Below are 23,262 nucleotides of genomic sequence, written 5' to 3' on the forward strand. Positions count from 1 at the left end.
TGTGGAACAGCATCAAATGTACCAACATATGCATAATAAAAGACTCAGAGGAGAGGAGGTAAAAGGATATTTGATAAATCAATGGCTGAAAACTTTCCCAAACTGATGAAAAACATTAATCCATATATCCAAGAAGTTTAACAGACTCCACTCACACAGACCCACACCTAGACATATAAATTGTTGAAAGTCAAAGACAATGAGATAATCTTGAAACCAGCAAGCTAAATCATATGATCCAACAAATTCTACTCCTAGACATACACTCAAGAGAATTGAAAGCATATGTTCATATGAAAAAACTTGTACTTTAACACTCTGTGTCATTCTAGCCAAAAACGTGTAAATTCCATCTAATCTTGAAAAAATATCAGAGAAGTTTGGAGTTATTCCATAAAATAATTCACCAGTACTCTTCAAAAGTGAAAACAGGCCAGGCCTGGTGGCTCATGCCTGTAATCCCAGCACTTTGGCAGGCCGAGGTGGGCAGATCACAAAGTCAGGAGTTCGAGACCAGCCTGGCCAATATGGTGAAACCCCGTCTCTACTAATAACACAAAAATTAGCTAGGCGTGGTGGCACATGCCTATAGTCCCAGCTAGTCGGGAGGCTGAGGCAGGAGAATCACTTGAACCCTAGAGGCGGAGGTTGCAGTGAGCCAAGATCATGCCACTGCACTGCAGCTGGGGTGACAGAATGAGACTCTGTAAAAAAAAAAAAAAAAAAAAGTGAAAACCAAGGGAAGACAGAGAAATTGTCAGATTGAAGACCAAGGACACAGAAACACTAAACATAATGGGACATAGTGCATTGGATTTCAGAGTAGAAAAAAGACATTGGGGGAAAACTGGTGAAATCTGAACAAGGTCTGCAGTTTAAAGGGTTTTATCATTGTTAATTTCCTAGTTATGATCATTGTGCTATAATTATGTAAGTATGCATGCACACTGGATAAAAGGTATATGTAAACTCTGTATAATTTTTGCAATTTTTCTATAAGTTTAAAATTCTTAAAATAAAAGGTAAAAAGAAGAATTGACATAGACTTAGTTTAGAAGAGATCAATCAAAACAGTGAAGACATGTTGCATAAGAAACTATATAAACCAATCAGAAATGTTTAGATTAAAAAAAGAACTGGGAGAAATATTTAAAGGATTATCATGTGGAAAATGTCACATTATTTTGCTTATTTGCAATGAACCCATCAATTAGATATTAAACCAGAATCTAAAAGAGATAGTTTCCTATTCTACACAAAGAAGTCTTGGGGGAAAGTATGTTCTTTCTCATGGAAGAGTTCAAACATAAAGTGAAAGAATGTCAGTAATGCTGTGAAGGTTACTCAAGAACTACATGGAGATTGCATTAAAAGCTTGATAAAGTTCTTTTTACACCTAGGTTCTACCCTGTGTGCAAAGAGGAGGATCCAGGAACTAAGAGAAGCCAAGCGAGACATAACTCAAAACATTAGCTGGAATTTTTCTCAGAGACACAAAGCAGTAATCAGAAAAGCTAAGGTTGTTGTTTACAGTGATAATACTGTAAATCAAACTAAGATAACAAGGTATTAGCAGAATAAATTGTATAATTAATCACCATAAAAAGTCAGATATACTGAGCATGTTTAGAGTAAAAATTTGAAGGAGCTAACAAGCCTTTGAATAAGAATTTGAATCATGTTTTTAAGGATGTGTGGGAGACTTTACTAGAGCAAGCTAGACATTTTCTAACCCTTAGATTCCATTATTCTAAGAAGACTTTGTGGGGAAACGTACTTCCAATATTTTTTAATTTTAGGGTCTGAGTAGATAGAAAATGCTAGTCTAAGGTTGCTATTTTTATGTGGATGTACTTTTATCTCTTTATGTGTGCGCATGTGCACCCACAGGCAGTAATATATCCCTACCTGAGCAAATGCATGAAGAGATCCTGACAACATTCTTTTTCAAAGATATATGGCGACTTTGTTCACTCCTCAGACAAGTAAACGTGCTCTCTAAAAAACATTTTTTTCATGATTCTCTTTTAAAGTAATTTAATGAAAATAAAGACTCTCGTATTATATCATATTTCCCATACAGTACAATTACTTCTATTTAGTTCTAATTTAAAATAGAGATTTGTCCTCTATATTAATAACATTTCTTCTAATACAGCTTGCAAAATTAGATTGTTTTCAGAGGATTTAGCAAAACTGGTAATTCAGTTCAGAAGCAGGATAATCAGAGTAGGTTTTAATAAAGATTTGTTTAGTGTATCTAAAGTAAAACATAATGCTAAAATACTAAAAAACTAAAATACTAAAAAACTAGGCTGGGCATGATGGCTCATGCCTGTAATCCTAGCACTCTGGGAGATGGGAAAATTGCATGAGCCCAGGAGTTTGAGACTAGCCTGGGCAATACAGCAAGACCTTGTCTCCACAAATTAAAGACAAACAACAAAAAAACTAAAAAAACTGTAATCAATTTTAAAATTAAATTATGAAGCTATGCAATTTTTCATTACAATCAAATACTATGCTTAGAAGAGAATTAACTTAAGCCTTTGTATATAGTCATTATTCAATAAGTTATTTGTTGATTTTTCTTAAGTTTGAATTCATATGAATTAGCAAGGATGAAAAAAAGCAGGCATTTTGGAAGTAAAAAACAACCTATCATCTTTATTGTGTCATTTTTACTGCTATTGACATTTATTAATGTGTTGGGGTTGTTTAGAAGTTAGAATATTGAGATAAAAGTAAGTAATGTCTTCATTGTCCTCACCTCTGTATGGCATGTCTTTGGCACTCATTCCAATCACTCTATCAATATTCACATAACTGGGGTTCCAGAAAAAAGGCATATTCTCTACGTAAGAACACCCCTCAGGACCACATTCCCTTTACTTACACCCTGGGTCTTGACTCTTTTTATATTCTCTTTTCCCCTACACTTTGCATGATAAGGTCTCCTTTAGCTTGTTTTCTTTACCTAAAGTAGCCAAAAATCTATCCCAAGAAAAGTAGGTGACTACTTCCAAAGATATTCGATATAAAACTACCCAATAGAGACTACTTCCAGGTACTCTCAATAGAGTTACTTCTAGTAACAAATAGCAGTCATTCAGGGGCAGATTCATTTACTTCTGCCTTTGTTTCAGTTTCAGAACTGTTCGATTGTAAGATAGAAAGGAAGTTGGAAGCATTTCTAGCACTAAATTCAAAAGTGATGAATATGTATTTTAGGGTTCTCCAAACCCAGGGCCATGGACTGGTACCTGCCAATGGCCTATTAGGAACAGGGCTGCAAAGTAGGAGGTGAGCGGTGGGCAAGCCAGCATTACCACCTGAGGTCTGCCTCCTGTCAGATCAGTGGAGGCATTAGATTATCATAGGAGTGTGAACCCCATTGTGAACTGTGCATGCGAGGGATCCCAGTTGAGTGCTCCTTATGAGAATCTAACTAATGCCTAATGATCTGAGGTGGAACAGTTTCATCCTGAAACCACTTCCCACTCCCAGGCCCCATCCGTGAAAAAAGTGTCCTCCACAAAACTAGTCCCTGGTGCCAAAAAGGCTGGGGAATGCTGCTTTAGAAAACTTTGAAAGTGTAGGTGCCTCCTCCTATTAACTTTCAGTAGAGTATGATTCCTCATAGATCCATAGCGTCATCTAGTTCAGTGGCAAAGCAGCAATATTAAGTTTATATTGGGTTTTCTACTTTATAGAAAAAAGGACATTTTAAATTTTATAGGTACTTTTAGCTTTTCTCCAAATCAGGTTGTGCAATTTAAATCTAGGTTGAAAAATACATATTTGTCTTGGTAAATTAGAATTTGATCTCTTATGTACATATAAGAAAATTTCTTTCTTACAAGATTTGACATGCCTCATGTGGTGTTTAAAATATTGAGACACATCATTTGGTGACCTCTAAATATATTAGATATCTTTATTAATCATATTGTTGTATGAAATCTTTATTGTGCATGTGTATGTTATTGTGTAGAGGAAACATGAAAGTTTTTTCTAAACTGTTATTTGTGTAAATTTACATTGGATTGTTAAGGCCTTCCTTTTTCTACTTGAGATATTTCCACTAAGGGATAAACTTACCAAACCTTTCCATATAGTCTGTAAGTAATCACTGTTCTCCAGGCTGAATTTCAAGTTACATGAATGGCATAAACAAATATTTTCAACATAGTATAATTAGTACAATCTTAGGATTTATGAAAGGTTATGAGTCTACCAAGGCTATATATAAGAGGTAGCATTTTAATCTGAAAACAGATGCTTTACTAAGTTGATATTTAAGTTGATGCTTCGAGGAAAAATAGGGACTTTGTAGGCACACAAAGGAAAGAAAGGCATTTGAGATATAAAAGATACATTCAAAGGTATAGAAATAAGAGATGATGGGAAAAATCAAGCAATTTAGTTACAAAGGAAAACAAGGGAGGAGAGTGGGAAGAATGATTTTAAAAAGCTGGTTCAGCAGTTTAGTGTCAAACCATGGATGACCTCTCAAGCTATGACCTTGAAGGTAACGAAAGGCAACTGTTGGGTTTTAAGCATCAGAGTAATATGATCACTTGCATATTTCAGAATTTAATGCATAGATTAAAAAATGAAGAAATTATAGGTAGGGGCACAAGTTAGGAGGCAACCCAACATACCAAAGAAGACAGAGGCTGAACTGAAGAGATGGTGATGAAGTAAGAGATGATGGTTGAAATGAGAAACTGGATTAGGAAAACAAATATTTAGGAGTTAGACTAGAAAATAATTCATGATTGTAGAATATTGAGTGTAAGGTGAAAGAAGTAGAAAGTAACTTGGGTTCACAGCCTGTGTATGTGGGTGGACAGTGGACATTTCATAGAGAATGTGGGTCAAAGCATTTTAGGATATCAATTTTAAACATACTAAATATGAAATAGCTGTGTGTCACTCTGGTAAAGATGTTTCTGAGACATTTGAACATATAATATGGGTATGGAATATATAATATGGGTATGGAGCTCAGGAAAGTGTTTTATAGGCTAGAGACACAACTTCTGGGGTTACTACATAGAAAATGGCAAGCCCTAAGAATAGACAACAATGTATAGGGAGAAAAGTAGACCAAAGTCAGCACTTAGGAAACACCAGTATTTAAAGTGTTTTCACTGCTTTCCATAAGAAATTTAACCCTCGATTATATAAATTATTTGGTAAAATTTTGGACTTTGGCTATATTTAATCAGTAACACTTAACCAGCGTATTACTATTTAAAATGTAGACATTCACAAAACCATCATTCTCAGCAAACTATTGCAAGAACAGAAAACCAAACATTGCATGTTCTCACTCATAGGGTGGGAACTGAACAATGAGATCACTTGGACACGGGAAGGGGAACATCACACACCGGGGCCTATCATGGGGAGGGGGGAGGAGGGAGGGATTGCATTGGGAGTTATACCTGATGTAAATGACGAGTTGATGGGTGCTGACGAGTTGATGGGTGCAGCACACCAACATGGCACAAGTATACATATGTAACAAACCTGCACATTATGCACATGTACCCTAGAACTTAAAGTATAATAATAATAATTTAAAAAAAAGAAAAAAAAGAAAAAAAATGTAGACATTCACACTATCTATAAAATGCATCTTAAAATAATGAACTATGTTTAGTGAAATAGCTTGTACATGATTTATAATTCCATCTAGAATAATCAGAAAAAATAAAATTAAAGCAAAATCAACCAAACAAAACCATTTGTTTGAAGGCACTATAAAGCTGTTGAGGCAGGCAAGATTGAGAGGCCAAGCTTGTAAAGAAGAGAAGCTCACTGAAATCAGTGCTACATTCAGCATATCACTTTTCCCTCCAGGGTATTCGCCTATTAATACTTGGAGAAGAAAGGGAGACTGAAAATCCAGGACAAGGAAAGGTGCTGAGAGTCAGGAAAGCCAGCGAATTATTTGGCAATCTCAAAGAGCTAAGGAAACAAAAATTAGACTTCAGGGCTGGCAGGAAAGAGAACTTGAGAAAACACGTTCCAGAAAGAAGTGAACAAGATACTTGGAGATTTTCCCCTTGAGGCATTTAAAAAAATTCTTAGCTCTTCCATAATGAGCTAAGAATTTTAAAATTCTTCTAGGGAAGAGCCTAGAAGAAAAGCAAAATACTATGAAGTAACCACTGGACAACAGATGAGCCATTAGTTCATAAAACCATAAATCTACCATGACCTCTAGAGAAATGGCATGCTTTAAAATGATGACATAAGTATACAATATTTTAGTATCAATAATATATCAGTTTATAACCTTATATTAAAACTGAAGTAATATTAAAGATACAGAATTTTTACAAGCTAGAATAAATTCATATGGGAATGATTTAGGAATAGTCTTTGTGAATTAAGGAGAAAAGTAACCTGTAATGCAATTAGACATGCTGATCTAATAATTTTTTTTTTTTCTTTGAGTTGGAGTCCTGTTCTGGCACCTAGGCTGGAGTGCAGTGGTGTGATCTTGACTCACTGCAACCTCCGTCTCCCAGGTTCAAGTGATTCTCCTGCCACAGCCTCCTGAGTAGCTGGTACTACAGGCATGCACCACCATGCTCAGCTAATTTTTGTATTTTTAGTGGAGACGGGGTTTCACCACATTGGCCAGAATGGTCTCGATCTCCTGACCTTGTGATCTGCCTGTCTCAGCCTCCCAAAGTGCTGGGATTACAGGCGTGAGCCACCACACCCGGTCTCTGGTCTAACAATTCCTTAAGATTAAAACCAGGTAGAAGTAACTATATTTTACATTTCACTTGTTATAATTTAGTTGGTCATAGAGAACATTTGCCAAAAGCTTAAGAAGGCAAATACTTTGAGTAAGTTCATTTGGACGTTCTTTGATCATAGTTCATTTCTCCCTTTAGAAATCCTTTTAAAATGAACAAGATAGTTTTTTCTAATTAATATTACATTCATTGGGTCCATTTAGCAAGGCTGGATGGGTATACATGTAATGCTAAAATTAAATAAGTCCTGTCTTGCCAGGAAGCTCATGAAAAGAATGGTCTGCTAGCCACCACGACTTGCTTTATGGTTACTTTGCATGTCACAAAGAATGACGTAGAATTTTCTGAAATTAACCTTGGCAGTCCAAGATTTACATTAATGCAAGGGGTGGTAAAATGTAAAAAATCATAATATAATTCTGAAATGATGCCATCATTCCTTTTTAGAAGATTACAGGAACAAAGACTTGTATATGCATAAAACACATTATAATATTATAAAATAATCAGTATTAGGGAGTCTTTTGAATTTCAATAAAAAGAATTACAAAAATATATGGCATATTAGTGTGTATTGTATTTGTATGTTTGTGCATGTTTGTGTGTTTGGGTGTGTGTTTTACATAGCTAGCCTCCTTCATCTGAATGTGGTATGGGGTATGTATTTGTGACTGCCTATGTGTGCAATACATTTGTATACATCAATAACAAGTATTTATTATGTATATAACTGATCAGAAACAATAATTCTATTAAAATGACTTCTGCTGATATAATACTTTAACTTTCAATATTTTTCATGTCTATTAACTAATTTTATCTTCATAATAACCTGTTAGATAATTAAGTAATACTGTCTTCATAAGACTGTGAATAGGCTATTTTTTCTTATTTAGAATTTTACTTTTTCTCTTCCTTATACCAAGAGAGTTGGTTGAGCTTTACTATTGCAAAGTGTTTTTCTTTTTTTTTTTTAATTTTTTTTTATTATACTTTAAGTTCTAGGGTACGCAAAGTGTTTTTCTACCCCATACATGTGGAACTAATAAGAAGGGCTCAGTGGTCCTCAAAGCCACAAGATACCAACCACATTTAGGATTAAGTCACATATATATATATATATATATGCGTATGTATATATATATATGCATATGTATATATATACATATGTACATAAAAAGTGTTAAGATTTTAAGATTAAAAGGGTATTTTAACAAGAATATCTAAGACCTAGTTGACCTTGTCTTGTTCCTATGCACTTCTGCAGACACTCTCCATTCACTATGATGCAGTTGTTTGGTATTCAGGGATCTTATGGGTGATGGTGGCTGCCATCCTCCTCTCTCACTAAAAACACACTGCTTAGGTAATGTGCCAACACTCCAACTTTTTTTACTAATTCTTTATCAAATATTTCATAGTGCCCTGATTTTGCTAAATATTATTGTTTGCTTCAATCTAATAAACTAAATGCTAATGTACAAATTACCATGAACTGTTGGATACACCAACTCACTTGAGGAAACCGCATCTACTAAAGAAACTTAAGAGGCCATAGTTTCCTATTTAGAAGAGTAATTAGAGTAAGCAGAGCTTCAGACACTGTGGCAGAAAAACGAAGATCTTCCCAGTACGTATTCAATCACAGCTCTTATGGCAACAAAATCTGCTTAGGTACATGAAAGCCAGGGCAATGTGTTGACTGGATGTACTTACAGGTCACCATGAATGAGTCCATAGATCTGTGACATGCTCTGATGATAGATTCCTTTCAAAATAACTATGAGGAGAATCACCACAAAAGCTGGTAGTCCCCAACTCAGAAGGAAAAACAGCAGATATCGCCTCTCTGTGTGCTCATCATTCATCACCAGCACGTACCAGAAATTCACAGACTAAGGAAGAAAACAACATAAAATGAACAGGCTCCTTTTTAATGGCACAGAACACAAATTCACCTGGTTTAGGCAATAAGTTACTGACCAACAAAGGGCCAGGATCTACTTAATGATTAGTTTTGATTTTTTTTTTTTTAGTTAGTTCATACATTCATTCTTTCATAAGAATTTCATTCTTACGCAATAAATTCAGGATACCTCAAATTCTGGAAACACAGTGAAATATTTAGTTCATTTTCTGTATTTTTTTATTTGCCTTAATTTGCTCTGATTTACTCTCAGTTACAATCCTCTATGATTGCTCTGTAAATGTGTCTTTGAAGAAACATACACTGATATGCAAACCTACTTCCCACATTAACTTCCAGGTGATAATGAGGTAAAGAGCCCTATATTTTCAAACTTTTTGACAATTTTTATTTATTGAGGGCCTGTTATATGGCAGGGCCAGATACTGTTCTAGCGGGAAAATAGCGTTGAAGACAACCTTGGTCTCAGTGTCCAGTGGAAGGTGTTGACAAATAAACAGAAAATGATCACACAGAGAGAAAGTACTATAGCAGGGTTTGTTTTGTGGTCCATGTTTCCCAGTTTATACTCTCTCCCTTTTGTTCATTCACATGACAAGTATTTATTGAGTGCTTACTAAATTTCACAGAGCAGTGTAGGCACTGGGGATACAGCAGTGAAAGAGATGGGGTGGTATTTACTTTTTTGAACCTTAGTTTCCAAATAAGCAGGACATAAATAATTAAGGGCAGTATTTCTTTTATATTATATTTATGTCGCATCTTATATCTGTTATTTCTTACTGAGATAAAACATATAAATGGGACAAGTGTGTAGAGAGTGAGGGGGGATGAGGGGACACATTAAATAAATAGAGTAAGAAAACTGAGGCCTATAAATGTTATGTTGGCTCCAAATCCCACACTTAACTTGGATCTAAGTCTTCTAAGTGTCTTCTTTCCATGAGGAATGCTTATATTTAATTATAAGCACACCCAAACACACAAACATACACAAACATACAAATACAATGCACACTAATATACCATATATTTAGTACAGAAACAATATTGAATGTCATGCCATACATATTTCAAACAGTAATACCTATTGCCTGGATAAATCCTCCATCTCAGTTTTGCATGGTAGAAAGAGTGTGAGTATGAATGAATTATATATTACATCTATATTATTATATGTCTATATAATTCTTTCATACTCATTAATGTTATACTTTAAGTGGATAATCTCGGGCAAGTGACAACATTTTCAGAGCCTCAGTTTCATGTGTACAACAAGGTTATTATAAAGATTAAATGAGATATTACATGCAAAGTGCTGAGCACATACATAGTCAATGCTGGAAAATGTCACTGCCTCTTCTTAAGTCTCCTATTAGGAGGTCAGACAGTGTGAAAGGCAAAAGATAAACACTTTTCTATTTGAAAAATAAGTACTCCTAATGTTTGTGGGAAGGCTTTCAGATGCTTTATTTACCGAGGCTTCTGAGTAAGATTTTATCTGTACCAGATTAGCCTTGAGGGATTAGTATTAGGCTGAACCAGGGAAGGATAAATATGTTTGGTTACTTAGAGACTTGTGTCTCTGAATTTTATTTCCTGCCAGCACTCCATATCTGTATGTATATCTACTTATATCTGTAATTATGAAGCATGTTTTGAGTTGTTGCTTATATAACTTTGTTCCAACTCATTTTTAAAAATTACTAGATCCAGCATTTTTTTTTCTTTTTATAATTAGTTTAGGGATGTGGACTCAAATAAGTGGGGTTGTGTCAAATGTTGTTGCTGGGGTAGTCAATACTGCCTGTTGAAGAATGAAAATTCACACAAAGCAAGGATCATTGATTAATCCATCTTCTAAACAAAAGTACTAATTATTTATGGTGGTTAGATGCTTGTGTGCATCCATGTAACATCGTAACTCAGTGGTGCAATAGGTGGAAGAGTCAAGGAGAAGGGTACAGATTGGTAAATGACTCTAAGTTGATTCATCATGATAAAGATTGAGACATTTTCAAAATGTCTGCTTTTACGCAGATGGACATTCGTTCCATCAGTTAGAATTACTCAACCTTTCAGCAGCTGTCTGGCCTTGACCACAGGCTCAGATAAGACTGAGACAAGTGTAATTGTTACATTTATACATGCAGTGCTTCTGTCCCAAACAGCTCAAGGCCCAGTGTGGCTGAATTACTGAATACTTGGTTAAGCAAAACAAGCTTCAAATGTCATAAGCCTTTGTCAATTATAAATAAAAAATAATTTAAATTTCTTCTTAAAAGACTTTGATCACTGATTGGGAGGCTGAGGCGTGTGGATCACGAGGTCAGGAGATCGAGACCATCCTAGCTAACATGGTGAAACCCCATCTCTACTAAAAATACAAAAATTAGCCAGGCATGGTGGCAGGCACCTGTAGTCCCAGCTACTTGGGAGGCTGAGGCAGGAGAATGGTGTGAACCCGGGAGGTAGAACTTGCAGTGAGCCAAGATCGCACCACTATACTCTAGCCTGGGCGACACAGCAAGACTCCATCTCAAAAAAAAAAAAAACAAAGAATATGATCACTGAAATATACTCTAAGAGAAGTACTTCACATAATAATATCATTTTTAAAGCTATGGACTAGAAATACTAGAATGTAATGACACAACATTGAATTATTCTAGAACTATTATGGCCCAAACATAAGATTTGTGTTGACTACCTCATTTCAAGTTTTACTTGAATTTTATTGTAACGTACTGTGGTAGGCACATTTTTGGACACATGCCTAGCTCATGAGCACCCCTTTTCCAAACTCTGCCTCTCTAACCCTCCTCCCACCACAGGCAGAGTGGGTTCAGTGTGCTCTGTGTACTCCCTGATGCTGCTCCCCTGGCCACAGCTGATTTGATCAGGGCAGAAGCCTGGCCCAGGCTGAGCCAATCATCTGCACTGAATTCCTTGATGTTCCATGACAGTCTAAGCGGGTCAACTAAAGTAAGAGGACATAGAAAGGGGGTAGCCATGAGCACAGTGAACCAGAGGTGTGTTAGAGAAGAATGCTCACAGTCCCTTGTGAAGTCCAACTGTAGGTACAGTTCTTAGGTTCAATGAGTTATCCAAAATGCCTTTAGGATTTCAATTTTGTTTACATTAGCTCGACTTAGGTAACTTAGTTTTTCTTTCTTCTTCCACCCAAAACTTGAATGAGATGTATTAATGTATTGCTTTCCCAAAGCAGTGGGGTTAAAAATCTCCAGTTATCGCCATTTTTTTTTTAAACCAAAAGAAGACCCTGGAGCATTTGACTATACAATATGTCCTCACTTGAAATCGTCAATAGGTTCTTGGAAACTGCAACTTTAAGCAAAACAGAGTATCACGAAACCAACGTTAGCATAGATTAATTGATGTAGAAAAGAGTTAAGTTCCTATGGCATATTTCTGGTCACAAAACAATGACCAAGCTTCTAAAGACTTAAATACTTCTCATATTAAACACAGAATTAAATGTGACCTATACATACCTTTAAGAAAGACTGATAAAAACAAGTGAGATGATTATTTTTACAAAATTATTTTTCAGAGACAGGGTCTTGCTCTGTCACCCAGGCTGGGGTGCAGTGGCACAATCATAGCTCAGTGCAGCCTTGAAGTCCTGGGCTCAAGCAATTCTCCCACCTCAGCCTCTTGAGTAGTAATTAGTTATCCAGGTTTTGGTGAATCAGTGAGTGTCACTTGTTGTCATTATGGTGGGTTAAATCAAGGAATAAATGTTTGCAAAGTGAAAATTGTCAGGAGCACTTTCTACCACTATGCAGGTCAAAGACAATCACAAACATGGCAGGCTCCCTGTGCACTTCTGTACAGAATTGTTTATTGTCTTGCATTTACCTGATTTACTTTCTTCATATACTTTATAAATTTTTATTTTACAATAATTCTATTCATTTATTAATTCATTTTACAACCTGCTTATTCCAGTTCGGGGTCAAGGATGACCAGAGCCCATCCTGGCAGCTCAGGGCACAAGGCAGGAACCAGTTCTGGACAGGACGTCATCCCATCTCAGGGTGCACTCACACATACACACCCACGCACATGCAGAGCGTGAACATCTAGACATACCAATTAAGCCAGGGTACACAGCTTTAGGATGTGAGAGGAAACCCGAATACTAGAAAAAACCATGCAAACATGAGGAGAACATGCAAACTCCACTGTGAAAAGAAAATAAATCTTGGGGCTCCCAAATCACTAAGCTAAAGGGAAAAGTCGAGCTGGGACTGCTTAGGGCCAACCTGCCTCCCATTCTATTCAAAGTTATCCTTCTGCTCACTGAGATAAATGCGTATCTGATTGCTTCGTTTGGAGAAGTTAATCAGAAACTCAAAACAATGTCTCAAAAAGTGTATCTTTTCTACCTATGTCCTGGAAGCTCCCTCCCTACTTTGAGTCTTCCCACTTCTGCTTCGGGTTGTTCTGCCTTTCCAGACTAAATCAATGTTTACCTTCCATATGTCGATTGTTGTCTCATGTCTCCGTAAAATGTATAAAACCAAACTGTGCTCTGACCACCTTGGGTACATGTTAACAGGACCTCCTGAGGCTATATCATGGGCGTGTGTCCTCAACCTTTGCAAAATACACTTCCTAAAATAACTGAAACCTGTCTCAGATTTTCAGGGCTCACATCTCACAGAGAGTAGCCAAGGCTAGCAATTTATTTTCTCATCAATGTTACAACAAAATGATGTTGAATGAAATGATATTGATGACCTGTTGTATTCCTTTCCTTGAAATCATTGTTCTTCCTTCATAATTTAAGAGTATTAACAAATCATTATGTTTGCACAATTTTATGTTAACAGATATATAGCAAACGTGATCTGTGTGCCTGATTGACTATGCGTTTATCCAATGTGGAACTAACAGAACACAAGTTAGAAGGTGTTGCTCACCCAAATATGCTTCATGCTAACTAAACATAGCTTACTGTTCACAGTTTATCTTATACTTTTCCTGCTAAAGACTGTACTAAAATATTCAATGTGTAGGTCTCTATTTACACTTCTGTTTCTAAGCTTTTAAAATGTTGTTAGAAGGATCTTATAAACTATCTTAAGACCACCCATCCTCACAATGTAGTCATGGCATTTTTAGCCAAAATGTTATTATGCCCAAAGTTAACCAACTACATCCATCCTACTTGATTGTTTCTACATTTCATACACACTCAGAATACAACGTTTCCTAGCATTAAGGGTCATTTAAACAGATGGGATATAGTCTCTGAAGACAAGTACAACAAAAAAATTCCGAAATATTTTCAGCATTATAAACCAAATTCATCATTTGGAAAGAGACAATTAAATGAAATTTTTTGTAGCTTATAAATCAGTGATGTTACTAAACGGTCTCATCTTTAATAACTCTAAACATTAAGATATTAGAACTACCATCTTCTTATTTTCATTGTTGCTTATCAGGAAAGATGATGTACTCTTGAATTCTCACACTTCCCACAATTACCAGCATATCATTGTGTCCGGAATTGGTGGGTTCTTGGTTTCACTGACTTCAAGAATGAAGCCGCGGACCCTCGCGGTGAGTGTTACAGTTCTTAAAGATGGTGTGTCCGGAGTTTGTTCCTTCAGATGTTCAGATATGTCTGGACCTTCTTCCTTATGGTGGGTTCGTGGTCTCACTGTCAGGAGTGAAGCTGCAGACTTTAGTGGTAAGTGTCACAGCTCTTTAAGGCAGCGCGTCTGGAGTTGTTCCTTCTTCCCAGTGGGTTCATGGTCTCACTGGCTTTAGGAGTGAAGCTGCAGACTTTTGCGGTGTTACAGCTCACAAAGGCAGCGTGGACCGAAAAAGTGAGCAGCAGCAAGATTTATTGCAAAGAGCAAAAGAACAAGGCTTCCACACTATGGAAGGGGATCCGAGCCAGATGCCGCTGGCTAGCTCTGACAGCCTGCTTTTATTCCCTTATCTGGCCCCACCCACATCCTGCTGATTGGTCCATTCTACAGAGAGCTGATTGGTCCGTTTTGACAGAGTGCTGATTAGTGAGTTTACAATCCTTGAGCTAGAGGCAGAGTCACGGAGTGCTAGTTAGCTAGATACAGAGTTAGCTAGATACAGAGTACCAATTGGTGTATTTACAAACCTTGAGCTAGACATAGAGTACTGATTGGTGTATTTACAAACCCTGAGCTAGACACAGAGTGCTGATTTGTGCATTTACAATCCTTGAGCTAGACACAGAGTCACAGAATGCTAGTCCTCTAAGTCCCTACTAGCTTAGCTAGATACAGAGTGTATTCACAAACCTTGAGCTAGACACAGAGTACTGATTGGTGTATTTACAAACCCTGAGTTAAACACAGAGTGCTGATTGGTGCATTTACAATCCTTGAGCTAGATACAGAGTCACAGAATGCTAGTCCTCCAAGTCTCCACTAGGTTAGCTAGATACAGAGTGCTGATTGGTGCACATAGGATCCTCCTGCTAGATATAAAAGTTCTCCAAGTCCCGATCCCAGTTCAGGAGGCCAGCTGGCTTCACCTAGTGGATCCTGCACCAGGGCTGCAGGCAGAGCTGCCTGTCAGTCCCAAGCCACGCCTGCACTCAGCCCTTGGGCTGTCTATGGGACCAGGCTCCATGGAGCAGGGGGTGGCACCCTTCAGAGAGGCCCAGGCCACACGGGAGCCCACCACAGGTGGGGAGCTCAGACATGGCGGGCTGCAGGTCCCGAGCCCTGCCCTGTGGGGAAGCAGCTAAGGCCCCGGGAGAATTTGAGTGTGGAGCCAGAGGCCGGCACTGCTGGGGGACCGGTGGTGCAACCTCTGCAGCTGCTGGCCCGGTTGCTAAGCCCCTCACTGCCCTGGGCCGGCTGTGCCAGCCGGCTGCTCAGTGTGCAGAGCCCGCGGAGCCCGCGCCCACCGGAACTTGCACTGGCTTGCGAGCGCAGCTTGCAGCCCTGGTTCTCGCGGGCGCCTGTCCCTCCACACCTCCCTGCAAGTAGAGGGAGGCGGCTCCAGCCTCAGCCAGCCCAGAGAGGGGCTCCCACGGTTCTGTGGCGGGCTGAAGAGCTCCTCAAGCGCCGCCAGAGTGGATGCCAAGGTCGAGGAGGCACTGAGAGTGAGGGCTGCTAGCACATTGTTACATCCCATCATGATCACCTAGGGAACTGTACTTGGGAGTACTTAATTAAAAGCCCATATTAATAAATGTAAGGAAAACTATGTAATGCTATTTTTGAAAATTTCCTATTACAAACACAATCTACACAAATACAGAAAAGGAAGATTTGCAAAGCACTCATCCAAAAGTAAAGCTCCAGGTGCATAATAAGTAATATAAATGTTACATATTTTTAAAAATCTACAAAATTCAAAAGGACATGATGATTAGTAACTTGATTTGCATCTTTGACATGGTTCTGCATGGATAAACTGCTTTTGGCCAATATCACTTGGCTTCTCTGGGTTTTAATTTCCTTCTGTAGTAAGAGGAGAGGTTAAATTTTTAGTTATTAATAATTTCCTAACACTTTGTGATTGATTATTGCAGAAATGACAATTCTTTAAGTAAAAACACTAATGGCACGGATGTATACAGACTATGTTTTTTTAGCAGCAACACAGATCTTACAGGTCATTTTACCATGGCCCCTTATGAGGAAACAGAGGTAATGAAAGAACAGCATAGCTTTTTCATCTTCTGGTTAGCTACAGAACTGGGAGTGCAACATAACTCCAAACTGCCTTGTAAAGACTGATTATATTTAAGATTTATTTCCATATAAATTGACACAAATAGGCTGGGCACGGTAGCTCACACCTGTAATCCCAGCACTTTGTGAGGCCAAGGCAGGCAAATTGCTTGAGCCCAGGAGTTTAAGATCAGCCTGAGCAACATGGGGAAACTCCATCTCTACAAAAAATACAAAGTACTAGCCAGGCATGATGATGCACGTCTATAGTCTCAGCTACCCGGGATTAGGCAGGAGGATTGCTTGAGTCTGGGAGGCAGAGGTTGCAGTGAGCTGAGATTGTGCCACTGCACTCCAGTTGGGGTGACAGAACAAGACTCCATCTCAAAAAGAAAACACAAAAAAGAAATTGACACAAATATTGACAATATTATTATTACATGATAGTTTCTTGTCCTCATTTTTTCCCCCACTTTATATGCCAGTGGAGATACGCTTTACTCATATAAGTAAAAAGATAACCTGTTCTGTATCTTCATTTTTTTTCTAAGACTTAAGGAAAACTTACAAAGGCTTATCAGAATATAATACCTAAAACAATCGTGAACTGTGGATTAATTTTTCTTTACCTTGTAGTACCTATTGAAATGCTTTGCATATAATTTTAATTGAGAAATACAAAATAAATGAAGATGTACACAATTTGTTTTGAGCATTTAAAACATTTTATTGACTTTAACACTAATTTTATAATTTGGTTTAGTTCTGAGTTTGTTTATATACATATATATGCTACCTTGTTAAAAATAATTTGATTTAAATGTGTTTAATTTTTTAATTAAAATGGGTATATAATAGGTATATATTTATGGGGTAAGTGTGATATTTTGATACAGGCATACAATCTGTAATAATCAAATCAGGGTAATTGGGGTATCCATCACCTCAAGCAGTTATTATTTCTTTGCATTAGGAACATTCTAATTCACTCTTTTTATTATTTTAAAATATACAATAAATTTTTGTTGACCACAATCACCCTGTTGTGCTATCAAATACTAGATTTTATTCATCCTAACTATATTTTTCACCCATTAACCACTCCCTCCATAAAGAATTTTAGAAGACTCCATAATTTTAATTGATTTGGCTGAACTCATAATGAAGGACAAAAGTCAACTGGTGAAAAGTGAAAAACGGTGAAGGTAATAGTTTAACGGGAAGAATGAAACAAATATTTATTTATTTATTTATTTATTTTATTTTATTTTTTTGAGACGGAGTCTCGCTCTGTCACCCAGGCTGGAGTGCAGTGGTGCAATCCCAGCTCACTGCAAGCTACGCCTCCTGGGTTCACACCGCTCTCCTGCCTCAGCCTCCTGAGTAGCTGGGACTACAGGCACTTGCCACCACGCCCGGCTAATTTTTTGTATTTTAGTAGAGACAGGGTTTCACCATGTTAGCCAGGATGGTCTCGATCTCCTGACTTCATGATGCGCCCGCCTCGGCCTCTCCAAGTGCTGGGATTACAGGCATGAGACACCATGCTCAGTCGAAACAAATATTTATTAATTGGTTAATAAATGTAGACCAAACATAAAGCTATATATCATTTAATCAAGACTTCTCTCCTAGGTTTTATTATGCTCTGTTTACACCGGAGGAAACGGAGGATGGGAGAAGTGTATTTCTCAGAATTAGTAATCAGGCTATTGGAATTTAAACTGATTCTGTCTTAAATGCAAGCAACCAATTGTAATACCCAGATATAATTTAAGTCAAATAGAGATAGCAGTAAACTAAAAGACTGTGTCTACAAGCATATATACTTACATTCCTACACAAATCTATTTATTTTTACAATAACATTTTCTCTACTATTTTTCCCAATGTCCAGATAGAAAAATTGAAGACATACCTTGTTAAGTGTTTTGTCATAGGCCATAGTTATGCTTTCATATGTTCCATAAACACATATTTATTCACTTATTCATATATCTTTATAAAATGCATATTAGCATATGAGTAAAACATAAAGGAGAACTGCCTTTTAAAGTTAAAAATCGGTTATTTGAACTCCATAATTTTCAGGGTATATGAAATAAAGATGGGTATCCTGACTGTTTTTTAATAGTTGATTATTAATTGTGTCACCAGAATCCTTAAACTGACCTATAGCATCATGTTTAGTCAGAGATCACAGACGCTATTAATTCTATCTATTCCATATGCTCTTAATCATTCATTTCAGATGAGAGTCTAAGAAATGTTATCACTGGTCCTTGCCCCAATTCTCCTCCCTCTTTCTTAATATTTATTGCATGAAATAAATTGCAAGACTTTTTGAGGACTGGAGAAGTCAGTATTTTCTGGGTGTGTCATTTTTATCTTGATACCAGTCTGTTGTCCTTAACACCTTTGATGTCCCCCAAAATTAAATCAATGATAAAGGAGAAACAAGGCTAATTTTAGCATTTCCTTTCCTGTTTTGCTATGCTCTGGCACTAAGTAGCCTTTCTACCAAGGAATAAATAACATGTACATTTGCTTGTTCATAGTCTGGTTACATTGAGAAATTAACGCACAAGATGTGAATGCTCAAGTACAACTGTAAAATGATTTCTAACCTTATTCTACCATTTTAAAAATGTGTTCTTCAGTTAAGCTGTAATTTCAAAAGAAAAGATTATATTTCAAATTAAGCTGTAACTCTAGGCATGAGATGAGCAGACTGCAAGAACAATGCAAGGTTTGTATATTTTTCATAACTGATGCAGACTGCTATACAATCATTTAACATGGTGACAGGAAGTGATCATAAAATTGAGCCAAATGAATATACAGGCAAAAATTGTTTGTCTATTTACCTATATCATATACGAATATCTCAAATAATTTATTTGCAATTTATTTACCTCATGATCTGGAAATCCAACTGAGAGCATGTTTCATGTAGACATGAATAGTAAAAGCATAATTCCTAGGAATTTATTCTATGGATACGGCCCAAGTAAACAAATATTCAGAGTGTGAGGATATTCAAGGACACACTGTTTACTATAGCAAAAAGTAACATGATAACCAAAAAATTATGTAATGTCATCAACTGGAGCTCAGAAAAATAAATTATGTAATAACCATATTATAGCATAGGAAAAAGATATACCCATGCATGGTAAACTTAAAGATGTCCATATATATATACACACGCACATGCATATACATATACACGTAACACATATATACACTATATCTAAATATATGTACACTGTATATATATATACACACACACATACAAGAACACACATGTGCTTATTTAAATATTCATAAATATTTGTCTATGCATGGAATATTTATGGAGAGATACACAGGAAAACAGTAGTGTTTACCTTCAGGAATTGGTATTGAAGGTAAAGCAGAGAACGGAGAATGCAAGAAATAGTGAGAAAAAGATGTACTTTTTATTTAGTATTCAATTATGTTTTGTATATGCTATGTCTAAAATGAAACCAAATCAGAACAGAAGAAGGAAAAATAGAACCAGCAAAACAGAGTAAAGATACTGCAAGATTTTAAATTCTCATTGTCAATTTTTCTTAAAGGAGATATAACCCTGCCTTCTTAAGGGAGAAATGATTTCAATAGTTCCAAGGGAGTGCTCTTACCTGAAGAGCAAACGGAAGGATAATTCAATATGTGTGGCCAAGAAAGGAATTTATGATTTGTTTCCTTTTAAAAAATAAGCAAAACAATTTGTTACTACATCCTCGCCTTGCACTGTGTGACCTCTCTGTCAAAGAAAAGGGAAGCCTGAAGAAACAGAGGCAAGGCTGTTATTTATGGAGCCTGTTATGAGCAATGCATCTACTTTAATAAAGGGTTAAAGGTTCTCCAGCTTGCTAAGGCTTTACAGCTAGTGTCCACTTCACTCAAAGTCAGACCTCTTTCCACTACATGAAGTTGATTTTCTTTGGTTAAAAAGAAGGTATAATTTATATTGGAAAAGCAGAGCAGTCAAGATGTTTTCAAATCTATGAAATTTTAGCCACAACATATTATCTTAACAAATAATATGGGTAAATATGTACAGAGTATGCAGTCTGTCCCAGACACCATTTCAAGCTCATTCTATGTATTAATTCATTTTATCTTTTCACAGTCTGTAAAGAGAGGTAGTATTATTACAACTTGAGTTTTCAAATAAGAAAATCTAGGCTCAGAGAGCTTATGTAACTTGTTTACCAATAAAATTTTCCCTAAGCTACTCTAAAATTAATCTAAATTTATTATAAGGCACTAAAAGTATAGGATATAAAAGTAAAATAATTTTCAAGATAAAGTCATATAAATGTATTCTAAGACTGAAGATATAATGCAGATAAAAATAAACATTAACAGTTCTGACATGCTTAACTCAGTAATTACAAATTTATGATTAATTTATTGTCATAAGCTATGCAGACATAAGTAGTATCATATTCACTCCTATATTACTAAAAAAATGAAGTAGAATCATTGAAGTAAAAATTCTCTCAATTTTATTCAACCTAATTCAACCAATGGGATTGAGCTAATAATAGTCTAACCTTCTACATAATGTTTTTAAAACAGATTTTAGAAAAAAATAATTTTTAGCAGTCACTATTTTATGAATGGGAAAATGTTGGTTGCTGAAGTGACAACCTCTGAACATAAAATAATTCATTAAAAGTAACCTAAGTAGAATTCAGAACTTGCTGACTTTTCCCCTTGTGGTCACACCACAAACCATGAAAAATGTGTGGTGTACCATCTGAAATACATTAAACTTCACTGGTACTTTAAATAGCTTTCCTAAGCCATTAGCCATCCAGAAATCTAATTGGTCTACTAAATGTGAATCAGCCACAGTCATATTTACCTAACTTGAAGAAGAGATGTAGAATATACCAATCTTCATTAACTTGGGTGAAATCTTATATATGATTTTGTCTAATGCTCCCTGAAAGCAGAAAATCCATCTAAAACATGTTTGATAGTTGGTCATTTCCCTCTCAATATTTTTCAGTGATTGAATTCACTCTACTTTTAGAAAAGCCTCTTCAACTTTGACAGTTTTATTGGCTATGAAAACTCTTAACCTGAATTAAAAATTTCCTTCCCTAATTTTTGACCCATTTGCTCTGGTTCTGCCAAATGGAGCTACATAGTCCACCCTTTCCTGTAGTAGCCCTTCCGGTATTTGTAGACAGCCATCACATCTCCCTAAATTCTTTCCAGGTTAGTTATGCCCAGCTGCCTCAAAGTTTCTTAGAGGGTTGTTTTCCAACTTCTCATTGGATAATTAATGTTCCTGCTGAAACATGACCCATGAGAGTGGTTGCTGTGTCCCAAAATAGTCTGAATTTTGTAGATTACAATGTAACCATGTCTGCTTCCATATTGCTATCAATGCAACCTAGGTGTGTATTGTTTTTGCAGTTACTGTAGTTGTTATTGTTAAGCATTCTGGTCACATATTTAATTGCTGCCGAGTTTATGTTAAATTATAATTTTGAGTAATTTACATTAATGTCCATCAGATGATGTCTCTTTCATTCCAGTTTTTAATTTATCACAGTACAGTTTCTCTTCATTAGCTCTACCTGTAATCTTAATGCAGGCAGCTCTCTGCTGCAGCTGTCCTTTCAGTTCTGTACCACATGCATATCTGATAAGCAATTTCCTGTGTTTTCATCCAAGTAATGAATCAAAAATTCTGAATAGGTCAGGGGCATGGACAAAGACCTTTAGCACAGCACTGGGGACCTCAATCCAGGCAGATAGATAACAACATAAATAGGGTACATTTAAAAAAGTTTAACTCAGATAAACTCTTAAAGAATTTTGCAATCAGAAAATCTTGCAAATGTTATTCTAATTTCAGCAGATATGTAAGTTTTATGTTATATGCTTTAAATTCACTTTTATTTGTAAATTTTTTTGAGAGGGGAGCTTGAAAACACCATAAATTGTCCCTGATTAAAACCGCTGAAAGAGCTATAAAATATTAATAATTATTTTATGAGTTTGGAATTATTATCTCTATATGCAGATTTAGAAACAAAACTTGGTGAGAGTCAATAGTTTAATTAAGCTTACACAGATAGTAGCAGAGCCAGAATTCAAACCCAGATCCGGGGTGCCACTTGTTTCAACTAGTTCTATTAGCTAAATAGTTCAGTCCTCTTCTTCAGCCCCTACTACTATCATATCATACTGGGGAAAACAACCCTTCCTTGAGCCTGTGTGGTATTCGCTCATAATATCGCCACCACTTTCTTTCTCCTTTTACCATTATTTCACTGTTGCTACAACCTTCTTCTTCAACAAGAAAAAAGAATATGCAAGGGACTGAATGCATCTGTTTTCATAAAATAGTTTACATGCATACTCAGAAATGCATATGAAACTGTATCACATGAAAAACTTAACAATACCATTACACAGAATGCATTATCAAATGCAGCATTTTAGTTGAGCCATTTAATTAGTGACGTTAATACTATGCACTGTCCTCCTCTTTATCAACCGTATCAGCCATTTATCAACCAAATCAACAAAGAATAATGGAGATAATTTGGGATTTTAGTTAGAAAAGGAGAATTGAAATTCCTCTGCCAATATGTATTAGTTCCTCAGGTGAGTATGCTAGCACTCTGCTGGTCTCACTCTGTACCTTCTCCCCAAGTAATCTCTTCCAAACCAATGGCTCCATTTTCCAACTCTAAGCCAATAACTTCCCAGTGCATTTTTTTTTTTTATTATACTTTAAGTTCTAGGGTACATGTACATAACGTGCAGGTTTGTTACGTATGTATATTTGTGC

General features: G+C 36.4%; 1 protein-coding gene across 1 annotated transcript in view; it reads right to left on the reverse strand.

Moving 5' to 3' along the window:
* ADGRV1 (adhesion G protein-coupled receptor V1) overlaps nucleotides 1-23,262 on the reverse strand; it is a 544,806-nt gene that overhangs the window by 178,790 nt on the left and 342,754 nt on the right. The window contains 1 exon segment of the mRNA XM_033179148.1: nucleotides 8,499-8,677. Within this exon segment, the coding sequence (XP_033035039.1) occupies nucleotides 8,499-8,677 (179 nt within the window).

Source organism: Trachypithecus francoisi, unplaced genomic scaffold (assembly GCF_009764315.1).
Source record: "Trachypithecus francoisi isolate TF-2019V2 unplaced genomic scaffold, Tfra_2.0 Lachesis_group2, whole genome shotgun sequence".
Taxonomy (NCBI): Eukaryota; Metazoa; Chordata; class Mammalia; order Primates; family Cercopithecidae; genus Trachypithecus; species Trachypithecus francoisi.